This window comes from Apiospora kogelbergensis (assembly GCF_038363985.1).
Source record: "Apiospora kogelbergensis strain CBS 113332 chromosome Unknown utg000009l_segment0_segment0, whole genome shotgun sequence".
NCBI lineage: Eukaryota > Fungi > Ascomycota > Sordariomycetes > Amphisphaeriales > Apiosporaceae > Apiospora > Apiospora kogelbergensis.
Window position 1 is genome coordinate 2,601,251 of NW_027117426.1, and position 14,759 is coordinate 2,616,009.

The following is a 14,759-nucleotide window of genomic DNA, read 5'->3' on the forward strand; positions in this document are numbered from 1 at the left end:
GCCCGCTAAGCATCCCAGCACCAGAAAACCCATGCAAGACCGGGATCGGCACGCCTTCAGACACACTGACGGAACCTCCCAGGCTTACTTGCAAGGTCAAGGACCACGAGTGTTCCGATAAGGAATTGGTCTGGAATGTCGACAAGGCCTTGGGTGCACCCAGATGCCTGATTAGAGCCGCTGCAACCCACGCTGACACAATCTCTGCGTTGTCAGGGGAGAAAGGCCCCAAGAAGCACAAGCTGGATGATCTGGACTGGAAAGGGTTACCATCGAAATGCCCGTCTGCACCACCTGGTCTTGACCCATGGCAGTGGGATGGGGGTGGACTCCGGGGAAGACGAGGCGGGTGTAAGATGCTGTATGCTGATCTCAGACCTTGTCCAACCCTGGTAGAAACCAAGCGAACCGGAGTACGCCTGGGAAAGAGGTTAGAGAATGTCTGAGAAATAAGCGTGTATAAGGGACTTCTGAAGTCACCGAGAGTGTCCAAGGAACAAATGGGCATCGGCTTACCTGCTCGTTCCCATCTGCCTTCCTACCCTTCTACACTTCCATACCAAACCTGTTGGGAAAATGCCAGAAGTTACATTGGACACGCCTTGCCACACCCCCTAGGGAGGAAGATGCTTTGGCATTCCAGACTCCTATTGCCAATGAGCCTTGGTCACAGCTCAACCGAGTCCTCACCTTTCGCTTCACAGATGCCCAGTTCTGGTGGAACAAGACAGGCCACGTGTTTGCCAGGCTCCTGCAGAGAGCAGGATACACGCCTGCGGAACAGTACAACGAGCTTATCTTCTATGCCCTTTTCGTCGCCCCTGAGCTGGGCCTGGCACCGGACGAGAACGGCAACGTCAGAGGCTGGCGGAGTCCCGGCACGCCGGACTCGACGCCCATCGACTTCAGCTGGGAATGGGGCTCTGGGGGCCGCGCCACCATCCGCTACTCTTTCGAGCCCATCGGCGCCCACGCCGGCACGCCCCTAGACCCTTTGAACCGGACCGCCACCAACCGGTGGATCGCGAAGCTCCGCGAGCAGAACATGGTGCCTGGCCTGGACCTGGAGTGGTACGACCACTTCACCAGCCAGATCCTGCCGCACAAGGACATGGAGCGCACCAAGACCGCCGACGTCTTCGTCGAAGAGACGACGCCCAAGGCGGGGACCGTCGTGGCCCTGGACCTCGAGAAGTCGGGCCCCGTGATGAAAATGTACATCTACCCGGGTCTCAAGGCGGAGGAGCTCGGCATCACCAACCTGCAGCTTGTGCAGCAGTCGATCCGCCGTCTGCCGCAGTACGCGTCGCTGCGCGTCGAGCCCCTGCTCGAATACCTCGACGAGGGCACGGCCAAGTACGGCTTCGAGACAGGCATCGTGGGTATCGACTGCCTCAAGCCCCAGGACGCGCGCATCAAGATCTATGTGCGCGCCCCGCACACCACCGTCGACTACATGATGGACGCCCTCACGCTGGGCGGCCGGCTGGAGATGAAGGCGAGCGAGGAGTGCCTCGCCGACCTTCGCGGCTTCTGGAACGCGTTCCTGGCTGACGCACCCGCCGTGCTGCCCGCCGACGCCCCCGGCCGCGCCAGCCCCGGCTTCTACTACACCGTCGGCTGCGACAGAGACATCTCGCCCAAGGTGTACATCTCGCCGGGCTACTTCTGCAGGAGCGATGCTGACGTGCTCGATCGGTTGCGCAAGTTCTTCAGCACACGCCGCTCGGACGGCATGATGGACAACTATGAGAAGGCGATGCGAGATGTCTTCGACGCCCAGACGCTCGCGAGTCGCTGTGGAAGCCAGTACTACGTCGGCTGCGCTCTCCACCAGAACAAGTTGCGCGTGGTGACCTATCTGAGCCCACAGACTTTTGATTGTGAGCGAGACGTCGTCTCTGGCCGACAAAAGTAGCTGGGCTCCTGGGTAAGGTCTGGGAGGTTGGACACTTTGGTGTACTTGGTAATGGGGTTTGTCTATGGGTTTCCCATCTTGTTAAGCATATTATTATATTTGATATACAAGATATATTGATGCGCTGTAGAGGACAATAACAAGTGCCTCTGTTCCTCTCTATCCACGCTTTTCTACACGAGACCGAGCGATAGCATCTTCCAACATCTGACAAGCCTTGGCTGCCCCACCTTGCCATCTCAACTCGTCGCCAATCCTCACGGCGCTCTCCTTGTACTTGGCGTCCTCCAGGACCGCCTTCACGGCCGACTTCATGCTCTCGACACTGGGCCTCTCCGTCCCGAGGTCCACGCCGGCACCGACGTATCGCACGCGCGCCGCCGTATCCTTCTTGTCCTCGGACGTGCCCGCGCACACCAGTGGCACCCCCGACGCGAGCGCTTGCGTCACGCTTCCGTAGCCGCCGTTGGTGACGAGGGCACTGCACAGAGGCAGCAAATGGTCGTACGGGACCCAGGGTGCGATACGCACGTTGTTGCTCTCCTGGGAAGCCCCGCCAAGATGGGCGCGAATGGCCTCCTCGTGAGGAGACGGCACGACAAGCAGAAGAGAGGGGTCGTCTCGCAGCGCCTCAATGGCGGGGATCAGCAGAGAGGTTGGATCCATGGCGAAGGTGCCTTGCGTGATGCCTATGATGCGCCGACTGCCGGTGGACGCGGCGCCCAGGACGTCGTCCCACCACACTGGAAGCTCGGGGGCTTTGGTTTGCTGACTCACGAGTGGCCCAACATATTGCGTTTGGGGCATGGGCTGGTGATACTCGAGCGACGGACACGAAGCTTGGATATGCAGTTGCGTGCTGTACTGCACTACGTCGGGTTCGGAGAGAGGCTTGAGTCCCAAAGCCTCTCGCTGCGGATTGATCACCGGCAGGGTCCAGCTGTGCTGGGTCATGAGAGTTCCAAGCGCGGACGTAGGGGCGTGCTCCCCAGCGTCGGGCAGGTACAGAGGGACGACGCCAAGAGTGGCGAACATCGGGACCTCGCCCAGGTCATACAGCGCCGCGGCCCCTGCGGGAGCGCATCGTTGAGTAGACAATCCGGCGAGTACGATGCCAGAACGCGACGCAGATCGGCAACCTGGGCAGTCAGGCGGCCCCCGAAAAGCACATCGACACACCCTTCGAGCGTGGTAGGCTCTGTGGTCTTGAGAATCGTGTCGACTTTGACGACCTCCTCAGTGGGCACAAATCTGGCCCCCGAAGCCTCAACGCGCGCTTTCTGGTCTGGGCTTGCTAGCCAAACAACCTCGTGTCCCCGCTGAACGAGCGCTTGCGCCACGGCTTGCATGGGAAGTACATGGCCGGTAGCATAGAAAGTGTGTAGAAGGAATCTGTACCTTGGCTTATCTCCTAACAAGGGAGCATCAGGTTGGGCAGGCATATTTTCTTGGTACGTTTTCAGCATTAGAATTGGACATTGTTGAGAGCTCCTTGAGATACACCTCTATGGCTGCCTCTAGACGGCCCTGGGAAGGGCTCTTGTAGACTGTCCCGCCCACAGGAGATGCTAGCCAAGACGATCGAGATCATCATGACCCAATCCTAGTTCGGGGGTCGATACCAACACCGGCGGGATTGCAGCTTGAGTCAAGAGAATGCGTATTAGTAACTAGCCAGACACAGCAGTGGGACTTAAGGTTCTTTCCGGATCGCGATCCACCATCAACACCACGCCTATACCGGAGCGGGTCTTATCGTGAAGACCCAGGGGTGTGGTTGTTGGGCCCAGAGTCAGGGGTCAGGGGTCAGGGGTCAGGGTCAGGGGTCAGGGTCAGGGGTCAGGGTCAAGGCCAGGAATCAAGCCGGACCAGTGGGTGGAGCAGTTGGCCTGCCAAGGAGATTGTCGAATGCTTATCTTGGTGCTGCTGCTGGTGTTTGCTCAAAAAGAACAGCTCGCCGAGGATTTGCAGTCACTGACCAGTGATCCAAGGTCAAACAACTCCAAATCGCGGAAATGTCTCGAACTGCACTGAACAAGCTGCCAGAGCCCTCACCACTGCACCAAATGCGGGTGGTCGGCCTTGGTGCAAGTCGGTGAGTGTGCCTCTCTCGTAGCATTTCGAGAAAATCCAGACTGACCGGTCTTGGAGGACCGGAACATTGGGCGTGTTCCTGGCCCTCAAGATGCTCGGCTACAGGCCATTCCACATATCCGAGCTACTCCCCCATGGCGTTCGACAGATGCAGGCGCTCGAAGAGGCCATGGTTGCCAGCTCCACAGACACCCCTTACACCAGAGCTGAGCTTGACAAGCTCTTTGGAGACTACGACGTAAGTTGGGCCGCAAGAGGTGGCAAACCTCAACAAGCATCAGGCAAAGACGCTGACCAATTGGCAGTGCTTGATAGAAAGCCCGTGTTACTTGGGTGCCAGCGGTATTCAGACCTACGTTGATGACCCTAACATCAAGTTCATACTCACACAAAGGAGCCCCGAATCCTTCGCGAAGTCGTTGTCCGGATCACTGGGTTGCTACTATGCAAAGCTCCACGAGTGGCCCCTGACAGCGGCACGGGTATGCGACGGCTTCGTCTGGGAGCTAGAGAGAATGTTCCGGCTGATGACCTTTCGATGGTCCCACGGGTTGCACCCGTCCGACCCCGACTTCCGGAGCGCTTTGGAACAAAGCTACCTTGAATAGTAGGCTGTCGCTTTCCATGCCACGATCTGATATGTCCTGAAGACGCTAACTAATCGACGTAGCATGAAAACTGTACGCTCGCTTGTCCCGGCTGAGCGAGTCCTCGTACTCGATTTAGATAAGGGATTTGGCTGGGAGGAGATATGCAACTTCCTTGAGTGTGAAGTTCCAGAGGAGCCATACCCACGATCAAACTCCATGGCTGAGTTCCATGTGGCTGCTGAGGTGGTCTTGGCGCCGGCAGTGCGGAAAACCATGGTGCTCCTTGCTACTTCAACCGCTGCCCTTGTTGGATTCGGTGCATGGTATCTACAGAGATTGCGCAAATAGTATTCTTAGCATCCACTAGGTACAATCGAGTCATAGATAACGCTAGGAAGGCTTTGCCCCTCATATAATAACGAGTGGTTGAATTCAGGGGTAACACATACGAAGCACACCCTTTAAACAACATATTTCTCTTAGACTTGTGAAAGCTCATCTTCAAGCGTCGCGTGACAAAAGACAAAGGACCAGGTAGTTTGTCTTGGTTTACCCCTGATATCCCGGAAGTCGCCTCTTTCATCTGTGGTGACTTTCGCTTCGCATGACTCGTACAGGGTGATAACACATACAGGGGTAAATAGCCCCCTGTCTTGCGGAGTACCCCAGACCCCAGCTTGACATCCATATGGATCTCCATAGACCCATTGCTAAAAACCCTATAGGCGAGAAAATGTTGGGCATCTCCTGGCTCGAAGGTCTACTGTCTCCCGTGATAGAGGTTCCATCAATGGCCAGGTCAATGCTAGGTGACACACATACTAGCAGGAAAAAAGACGGTGAGAGCAAGATCTGCATCTCAGTCATGCAAATGGACCCCCAACACGAGGATCAGGGGATTAGAAGTGGAAACTACCGAACATAGCTATGATATGTCTAATAGAGAACGGTCAAAGGGTAGATTCTAATCCTGCTCATAATCAAGTATCAATTGTACGTCAATTCCATACGCGAAAATGGCCGCATCTCAGGAAAATCATAGAGAGGGGGTAACCACAACGATCGACTATTTTGATGATCCCGGTGTGCCCTTGATTCCCATGGTGATTGGAGGGTATGTGGCTCTTCACTCACTTTCCCCCTGATGTCAGCCAGTGTCTCAGAACAGCTACTGACTATTATACAACAGCCCTGAGAAACCCAAGCGCCAGCCCAAGATTGCAACGCCCGTGACTATCAAAAATGTTCGAGGACAGGAGGACAGCTTTACTCTTGACAAACAAGGGTTTCAGTATGTCAAGCACAAGTCGAAGTTCACCAGCTTCGACGACGCCGAGCTGGTCAAGCGGGAGCACTATCCCGAATTGGAAGTGATGCTGCGAGAAGTTCTTGAAAACACCAAGGGGCTGTAAGCTATATTCTTTCTGCTTCATTTGCTTCGACCAAGCCACTGACCCATAACTCCAGACCCAAGCCCTCCAGCATTCACATGATGACACATATTCAGCGGTATAGCCCGGTCGAAGGCGAGGCGCCCAAGGGGCCCGCGGGGCCTCTTTACGGCGTGCACGTAGACCAGTCCTTCGCGGCGGCCGAGGGCGTGGGGCAGCGCTGGCTTGGCGACCGGGCCGAGGAGCTGCTGCGGAAGCCGCGGTACATGATCATCAACATCTGGCGGCCGGTGCAGACCATCACGCGGGACCCGCTGGCCGTGTGCGACGCGCTGTCGGTGCCGGACTCGGACCTTGTCTTCGTGCCCGTCCAGTTCCCCGATCACAAGACCGAGGCCGTCGAGGTCAAGCCACCGCGCGCCACCGAGGCGCCGCACCGCTGGTACTTTATGGACCGGCAGACGCCCGAGGATGTACTGCTCTTCAAGCAGGTCGACTCTTGCGCGACCCCCGGCGTCCCGCGCCGCACTCCCCACTGCGCGTTCAAAGACACGAGGCTCGCAGAGGGCGAGGGGGAGCCAAGGCAAAGTATAGAGATCCGGGCTTTTGTATTCTTCGACCAAGTATTAGCAGATGAGGAGTAACTAGCATATACTGCAAGAGTGGATAATTATGCGCTTAATAAATTAGAAGTCTTAAGCTATATAAGAAATATATTAAAATTTATAATTCTATAGCTAAAATATAATCTTAAAATTATAAACTATAGTAGTTAAATCTTATATAGTATACTTTATTAAAGAGGGCTTTAAATCTATTAAGGTATCTCTTATAATAAGTCTTACATTTATTATCCTTTTAATCCTATACTACCTCTATAACTTTAAGAAGATTACTAAGCCCCTTTCCCAGAACTTGAAGCCTAGCCACTGACAAAGCCTATGTTGAACTTAAAGTGCTGCTCTAAAATCATGGCCACATCTTTGGGTGCAAACCGGGGTAGATCATTTCCCTAGCGCATCGACCTATTCGAAGGGCGGGTTGTCGACTGACGTGCCAACGGAGATAGCTGATGCCACGTATTTGGGAAGATGAAATTTGTTCCTGGCTTTGATCCCTTCTTTCTCCCGCCTCCGGCGTTCCGGGGAGGTACTGGGAAACCAACTCCAATAATTATGGCTTGGCAAGATATGCTCAAGGGGACTGTTGGTTCGTCCGGAGCTCAGCTAAAAGGCCATAGGTTGGGTTGCGCTTATTTACTTTAATTTGAAAAGTAGAGTCATAGTTTGTGCATCACTTCGGGGTCAGAGGCACCCTGGTGGATATATTGGGAGGGAGCCAAGTGGACACATACAAGTCGCTGACGGGCTAGATGTACGGATAGTATCAGTAATTTCGTCCTCGACTAATGACCCCTTCAACTCTAGACTAATCTTTAGAGGGATGGCCATACAACTTGAGTAAGGACGGGATCAATACGCCTAACTCTGTTAAGGAGACGCATCAGATAGAATATCAACCAGGACATCAGAGGGAGTAAATTATGTAAATGGCATTCGATTGCACTGTAAAACATGACATTATGTCGGTTGACGACTACACTCATCAGCTGGATCTCGTTTTCCGCTAGCATCAACGGCTCTGCGGTACTTAAAGATGGTTCTGTACATCTTCGTGGCCTGCACTCATTGCTGAAACTCAAGTTTGTATGGATATCAATATACATTGCAGTTTATACTGGACTGCTCGCTCCAAGATAGGGCTGGAAATCCGAGCCTCTATCCAAATCTATGACCGTGACCTGATTTTAGTACCTAACGCCTATACATGCCTATCATAGCTGAACATCGTTGTTCAACAGTCGAACTTCCTCTCCAGGCTTGAAAGCCGGCATGCCAATGTACGGACACCCGTCACACCTGAAGGCATCGCCGAGCGAGCAGTTGCCACATGAACCAACCTTGCCTTTGACGGTAAAATCCACCTCGGTCAGGTCGTCTGCGCCGAGCTTCAACGACTGAAGCTTGGAGTCGGCCTCTGCTCGTTTCTTGTCATCCTCTTGAGCCAGGCGTTCTGCGAGACCACATGTGCAGTCCTTGCAGGCGCGGCGCCGCTTGCCGACCTTGGGAACACACTCCGTAGCTACACGGGATGTTAGTAGGCTTGCTTGCTAATAGCTAGGAGAGGTACTCACGTATCTCCAGAGGCTTGTTAAGATCCTCCTCAGTCAAAAGCGTATCCTCGTCGATCAGGTCATCATCGCCTTCGACTAAGTCGAAGTCATCACTGAAATCGACGAGGCCCATGCCAGCCGGCTTAGCTGCGGGGGGCTGCATGTTGAGCTTTGTGTCGGTACCGTTGGCTTGGTGTACCATCATACTCTCAACGGCGGGCCCAGCAGTGCTCTTTTTCTTGTTCTTTCCAAATCCGAGCTTCAGCGGCACTGCCGCCTCGGCTTCGTCTGCCTTCGAGAAACCATTGTCAGCCGCGACGAGGCCAGCGAGCACGGCTTCGCGCACATCCGGGCCGTTATTGTTGGCGCCGAAAGAGCCGTCTTGTGCCTGGAACTGGCCACCCACTTTCAAGGCCGGTACGACCTTGCTGAAGACGTCGCGATTGAGAAGAAGCGTTGACTCGGCTCGCGTGCCATCAGCGTCTGTCAAGACCAGGATCAGGTCGTAGGTGGCATTCGGGAGCGAGACGAGGCCCGCAGAGAGGCGGTCAAGCATCTGCAGGTCTGTGGTAGATCGCTCGTGGGCGGCGAGGACATCGCGTAACTTCTCCTCGTGGCTCGCGATCGATGGCGGGGCAAGGAGCAGAGTGCGGGCGGGGGCAGCCCCTCCTTGTGCGGCCGCCGAGGGCGCGACGAAATCGCCGGTGTTGTCGATGGTGACGGTCGCGGGCGACATGTCGGAATATGGTGCAACGGCGCACGAAGGCGTCGTAATCGGCTGAGGGAATTTACCGCGAATTTTATCCTCGTGATCTCTTGGAGATCTAGATAATGCAGAATGGGTGGGGCCCAAAAAATGGGCGGTTGATGAGGCGAGTGAGGGGTGTTCAATGCGAGGCTCTTAAGTTCTCGTACGAGCAACAAACAATTCGGGAATCAGTTGACTTCGAAATGGAGATGGGACCCAATGCGCAAGACGGCATGTGCAAGGAAGGCGACAGATAAATGCTATCAGGTGGCTTACAAATGCCTGTTCGATGATTATGTGCAGTATTTTCGAAGCGGAGATGCTGACACGATTAGTCAGTCTCCCATATGGGCAGCGATGCAAACAAATTTTCGTTCAGGTCGCAAGGCTTCTCCGGACAAGCCCGCCCTCCACTGCCGTTATCAGATCCGATAGCGGCGGCCGTGGGGTGGCAGAATGGGTGACGTCGGGGCTCTTCTTACCTCTGGCAACGCCTGCTGGAGAGACACCACGCCCCTCTGCGCAATGCGCCATACATGGCGCACATCGTCTATACCACCTCCCTTTTTCCAGACACGGAATGCCTCTTACTCCATATATGATCATCGTTGAAGAATTGACCTCCATGTTCTTGCTCTGTTCAGGCCTCTCCCAAGAGTGGGGCTCATTCGTTGGACAGGCTTCTACATACCCCTGATTTTAGCACCCCATGGAGCAAGGGAATTTTCAGCCGCGGCGAGGAACGACTTGCAGCTGAGCCTACGCTATTTCCTGTGACCACTATACAACAACCGATTCGCGGCGAGGATGTTGGCTTCGTGTTTTCGACGTCTCTCCAATGCTGGCGAAGTTGTTGCTGTTGCTGCTGTCTAAAGAAGCCACTAGAGAATTACCAGGTGAGGACAGACGAATCAAGTGGTGAAACGAGTCAGTCGTCTATTGACTTCTGGCTGCAAATGGTTTGCAAGGAGCAAGGCAAACGACCAATCAAGACGGCGAATCCCGATTGACGACAAACTGGAGAGGGAAATCGTCATGTTTGCGGGCAGGCCGGAATACTGACGGTCTTGCAGTACCAGACAAAGTGGGTTCTTCCCCGCATCAAGGATTCCAGCTGGCGCAGGCCCCTAACTTTAAAGAGGCTAGAAGGCACGTCGCGGATGCGGATGGAGACCTGTGACATAAACGTGCAGCTCTGGTGTCTGGCCAGGATCCGGCCTCCGTCGATGCTGTTTGCTTTTGCTTTTGCTTCTGCTTCTGTTTCTCCTCACCCCCAAAAACAATCTTTGATGCACGGCTGGGAAGAACCCAAGCAACCAATTGGCCGCGTAATTGCAATGAACCAGACCTGCAGCGTGATCACCAGCAACGGCCACATCCCTGTGCGTTCCGTTTACGTAGCGGGCGCTTTCAAGGTTGGGAGGTTTACGTACGAACTGCCCGCTCTCTGCTGCCATGGCAAGACAAGCTTACAACATGGCATTCCGGCGAAGCGTGTACTGCTACCGACACGTACATTACTCACTGGTCTTCCGCTAATAAACTGGGGTTACGGAGGCGGCGCCGTTAAATGTCGCGGCTACTTTAGCAGTTGTCGCACCCAATTTCAAGGGAGGCAGGAGGAGCAATCGGCCATCATCTGATGATCGCGTGGGGAGTTGCCTGAGGGTCACGCGACTTAGACCCCGATGCTTGGCTTCCTCCTGGCTCGCCCAATGGAAGGATTGCAAACCCGCAGCCATTGACTTTGTAACTCTGCCGTACCTGTTCTTGCAGAGAGCCACATCGTCGCTAGGTCCAATTCCCTCAACTTGTTGGGGCATTGAGCATCTGACTGCCGGCAGCGGCATCTCGTCCGGTCTCTGGTCTCTGGTCTCTTGTGCGGTTGATGCCATGGACGGTAGTTAATAAAAAGAGCAGCAGCTTCCCCCAAACCCAAACGCTCTGCCCCTACTGTACCTTCCTCCTGCCCATCCATCCTCCTCTCCCCCAAACCAAAGCAGAGCAAACATCGTATATTCCAATAGAGAAACACGGTCTGGCCTGCAACCCGTACCAATTGTATCAATCAATTGACCGTGTTATCAATTGATTAGCTGTTGGAAGTACTGCACGGCACGTAGGCTTCAAGGGAAACGGCATCCGGCACCCCCACCCACCACCTCCAGCTCCAGCTCCAGCTCCAGCGCCCAACGCCAACTTCACTCGCACCCATCCCCGTCAACAACCCCAAACAAGCATCCGGTTCTATTTTCTCTCCCAATCTTTTATCACCCTCCAACTTCCAATCTCAACCCGCCTTATTCTCCCATCAACTCCATCCATTCCCATCTCCAATCCGTCGTCATCCAAGTATTCCAACAACCAACAACCCCTATCACTCCACTCCAGCCATCACCAGTAAGTCTTCCTCGGTGGTATCACCATCTCCTTGATTATCCCCAAACCCCGCATGATTGCCCTCTGACGTGGCCTTGATCTCGTCTGACTACTTGTCTGTTGCTATCACCATGAATCCTTCCTATGCCTATCCCATCTATCAACTAAGCAGGCTAAATATCATACCTGTCGGCTTCACATACAAGCGGTTCGGCATGGGAGCTTTCGCCTGATATACTACATGTCACCTATCCTCTGTAAGCGAATGAGGTGTATTGATTGCTGACGTTGATCACCCTTGCAGTGACTCGATCTCACAAGTACAACGAGAAGGACCACGCCGGCCTGGCTGAGGGCACTGTTCTGCCCCAGGACAATCTTCCCAAGTTCTTCGCCAAGAACGGCTTCGACGGCGTCGACCCCAAGAAGACGAAGAAGAATGGTGGCGGTCGTGGCAACTGGTGAGTTTTCTTAATCTCTTTCTTCATCGCCAATACCGCCGTTCAGGCGAAGCCCATCTATCGGGGTAGGGGCTCACCATCTCCAGGGGTGGTCTTGGAACCGAGGTAGTCGATGAGGAGTTCAGCTTCACCAACGCCCGCCGCCGCTCCAACAGCAGCGGCTACTCAAACCATCTCCACGACTTCAAGACAAAGTTTGAGGTCAACGAGCCCGAGCCCGTCTTCGAGGAGAGCATCCATGGCCCTGAGCATGAGGACGACGACGCTCTCACCAAGACCGAGAGCTCCTCGAGCGCCGGCAGCTCTGTGGACGAGAAGGACCACAAGTAAGATGTAATATTTCTCAAGCTCCCCAGAAGGGACAAGCACATGCCCCAGCACCCACATATGAAACAACATAAGCACCCGACATCTTTGCTGTAAGCTGGCACACTAGGATTGACACTGGCGTCTGAAACGGCATTGTTACGAGACATGATCGGTCTCCTTGCGTTAAGTTTTGATGGTTGCAGAGATGTCTACAAGGGTGGCAGGGGCGTCACTGAATGTAACAATAGCCACAGCTCGTGGAGTCTTTGGCTCTCCAAATGAGATATGACAAATCGACCTTGTACCAAGATTATGTCTGACTTGTTCTCAAACCAGTGCTTGTAGTAAATGTTGAGACTGAGTAAGCCAACTGCAATATCTTTCAAAGCGGTTGGAAGACAGACTATTTACTCTTGACTGCTAAGGCCTGCCACTTGATACTATTCCCAAAACCCAAGATATTGATTAGTATTATGTTTAATATAATGGTCGAGAACTTGTTTTGCAGGCTTGGCACTCGAGCCTTCAACTTTCAAGCGTTCAACCCTCAGGCAGCGGAGCGGACCTTCCAGTAAGCTTTCAGGCCTATCAAAGAGATAGATGCTGTCATCGCCTTTTTTCGGCGATATACCACAGATTGCCGAACTTGGCCAGAGCTGGTTTCTGCCAGGACTCGACATGCGTCTCCCAGATCTTCAAATTTCGAACGGATATGTCCGAGCGACTGTTAGGCATGGTTTTGATCACAATATCGTCATCAACTTTGTCTAGAACAACGCGGCGGGTCCGTTCAACAGTCCGTTCAACACCCTCCTCGGATCCCATGACGCGGAACCAAAGAGGTCCTATAACGCGCTGTGCAAGCACAATGGAGTCGATGATGCCTGCGCCCTCTATGTGGTTGGGATGTACTTGCCTTTCCGTGGAGCGGTGCTTCGCAAGCTCGTCAGCCTCGTTTGATTGTGAGGTGACGAATCTGTAGAGGTTTCGGTCTTCGGGGAGGATCTTTGGGGCATACAATGCTGCTGCAGACTTGCCCTGGCCCTGGTTTTGGCGATGCTGTTCCTCAAGTGGTGGGACATGCACCCCGTCCCGCAGACCCTGGACGAGCATCTGGGCCCCAATGGGCGTGGCGAGCTCGAGGAGCTGCGGGTACGTGCACTTGGGCGGGATCTGGATTAGATCATCGTCTCGGGATTGGGCGAGCACCAGGCCCTTGTCGAACTCATGCGGGTGCATAGTCTGGAGCGTCACGCCCGTCGCCTCCAAGCGGCGCAGCAGGGCATGGTACAGCGGCGCCGGGCCGCGTAGGTCGGGCAGCAGGGAAGGGTGCACGTTGAGCCCGCCATACTTGGCGGCCGCGAGGAGACGCGCGGGTACGAGCAAGCCGAAAGAGACGGCGATGATCAGATTGATCGCTGGGGGCATCTACAAAGAAGCATCAGCCTTCTGGTTCGCATAAACAACTCGAACGGGCACGACTGTGAGTGCGGAGAGGGAAGTGGCTATTGGAGCTTGGAGATGGGCGGCAAGAGGTTGACGCAAATGGTGGTGACTCACTTCCCATTTGGTGAAGGTATCTCGCTCATGGACGGGAAGCCATAGCTCATCGGCTACGGCCCTGATAGGCGCTGACGGCGATGTTAGTGTACGTGGCCCTCTATGTGCATCAGATGGAGAAAAAGGCAGTAGTGAGTGAGTGAAAGGCCGGCGATCAAGAGTGGTGCAGGTAGAAGAGCTGTCAAGACTCACGATGTTTTGTTAGCTTCAATCCCCGACCGTAAGGTTTTCCCGGCCGGACCACGACGTCTATGGACTCGACCAGGCCAGGGTTTTGCAGCTTCTCCTCGTACAGGGCTCGCAGCGAGGCGCAGCTGAACGCGTCGGTGCCGCAGAACAGAATGCGCAGGGGGTCGGACTGCTTCTTCGGCTGCTCTTGCAGACGGCGAGCTGAGGTAGAGAATCCCCTTGGAGTAGAGAAGCAGCAGTAGTGCCACCGTAGCTGGTGAGAGGGGTGTGCATGGCAGCACGCCGCTCGCAACGGCCAGGGGACGGCGTATCGCCATTGTCCTGCTCATTGTGGGCGCGCCTGGTGGATGATTGGCTATGCTTCCAACACCTGGCGTACCATGGGTGCCTCCTTATACAACTAATTCAATTGCGTGTGTTGCCAACCTCGTGAAATATGAAATGTGAAATCAATCAATGTGGATCCAAGCTTGACGCGCTTCCAAATGCTATGGGCCCGCTTAATACGATATGCATTTAACAGTGACTGCCTTCTAAAGGAAGCCCCTTTTCTCCAAGCGTTAAGTACTTCTTCAAACCCAACATTCCCAATATTCACGCAGAACACAAATCAACCAGTTATGGCACCTATGCATGATATATTAATTCACGAGAGGTACTCTGTTTTCTGTACTCGGTTTGGTGTCAAGTAAGCCACTTAGTGAAACCCAAAAACTCGTACTCATCAAACCTCCTCCAATTATCAAAGATTGACAAGAAGAGAGCGGCGTGTCCAGTGGCCTCGAACCCTTCATCATCGAACCAGCCTGTGTGCTCTCCCCGTAGATCGGCATTATATCAGCATCAACATCCAAAACGATTTTCAACGAGTGTCCCTTTCCTTATTGCTCCTCTTGTTTCAGTGATGTCATACAAGAGACTCTATCCAGAAGCAAGCTACTAGGCAG

At 54.2% G+C, this 14,759-nt stretch overlaps 7 protein-coding genes across 7 annotated transcripts; 4 read left to right on the forward strand and 3 right to left on the reverse strand.

Annotated features, from left to right (window-relative positions):
* Positions 1-356: 356 nt before the first annotated feature.
* PG998_013905 (aromatic prenyltransferase) lies at positions 357-1,918 on the forward strand (the record flags this gene model as incomplete). Its single annotated transcript, XM_066880721.1, has 2 exons — positions 357-361; positions 619-1,918. 2 exons carry the CDS (start codon positions 357-359, stop codon positions 1,916-1,918), a joined length of 1,305 nt encoding a protein of 434 aa, XP_066724860.1.
* A 159-nt stretch (positions 1,919-2,077) lies between these two features.
* PG998_013906 (uncharacterized protein) lies at positions 2,078-3,360 on the reverse strand (the record flags this gene model as incomplete). The annotated part of the gene is made up of 2 exons (XM_066880722.1): positions 2,078-2,988; positions 3,045-3,360. 2 exons carry the CDS (start codon positions 3,358-3,360, stop codon positions 2,078-2,080), a joined length of 1,227 nt encoding a protein of 408 aa, XP_066724861.1.
* Positions 3,361-4,103: 743 nt separating this feature from the next.
* Positions 4,104-4,950, forward strand: PG998_013907 (uncharacterized protein; the record flags this gene model as incomplete). Its single annotated transcript, XM_066880723.1, has 3 exons — positions 4,104-4,250; positions 4,318-4,619; positions 4,683-4,950. The coding sequence occupies 3 exons, from the start codon at positions 4,104-4,106 to the stop codon at positions 4,948-4,950; spliced, it is 717 nt and encodes a 238-aa protein (XP_066724862.1).
* Positions 4,951-5,618: 668 nt separating this feature from the next.
* PG998_013908 (uncharacterized protein) lies at positions 5,619-6,637 on the forward strand (the record flags this gene model as incomplete). The annotated part of the gene is made up of 3 exons (XM_066880724.1): positions 5,619-5,716; positions 5,792-6,010; positions 6,070-6,637. The coding sequence occupies 3 exons, from the start codon at positions 5,619-5,621 to the stop codon at positions 6,635-6,637; spliced, it is 885 nt and encodes a 294-aa protein (XP_066724863.1).
* A 1,190-nt stretch (positions 6,638-7,827) lies between these two features.
* PG998_013909 (uncharacterized protein) lies at positions 7,828-8,902 on the reverse strand (the record flags this gene model as incomplete). The annotated part of the gene is made up of 2 exons (XM_066880725.1): positions 7,828-8,135; positions 8,188-8,902. The coding sequence occupies 2 exons, from the start codon at positions 8,900-8,902 to the stop codon at positions 7,828-7,830; spliced, it is 1,023 nt and encodes a 340-aa protein (XP_066724864.1).
* Positions 8,903-11,599: 2,697 nt separating this feature from the next.
* PG998_013910 (uncharacterized protein) lies at positions 11,600-12,084 on the forward strand (the record flags this gene model as incomplete). Its single annotated transcript, XM_066880726.1, has 2 exons — positions 11,600-11,754; positions 11,841-12,084. Coding segments are annotated over 2 exons (399 nt in total), but the record flags the coding sequence as incomplete, so codon positions are not given.
* A 585-nt stretch (positions 12,085-12,669) lies between these two features.
* On the reverse strand, positions 12,670-14,194 carry PG998_013911 (formyl transferase; the record flags this gene model as incomplete). The annotated part of the gene is made up of 4 exons (XM_066880727.1): positions 12,670-13,491; positions 13,624-13,694; positions 13,816-13,993; positions 14,192-14,194. The coding sequence occupies 4 exons, from the start codon at positions 14,192-14,194 to the stop codon at positions 12,670-12,672; spliced, it is 1,074 nt and encodes a 357-aa protein (XP_066724866.1).
* Positions 14,195-14,759: the final 565 nt, after the last annotated feature.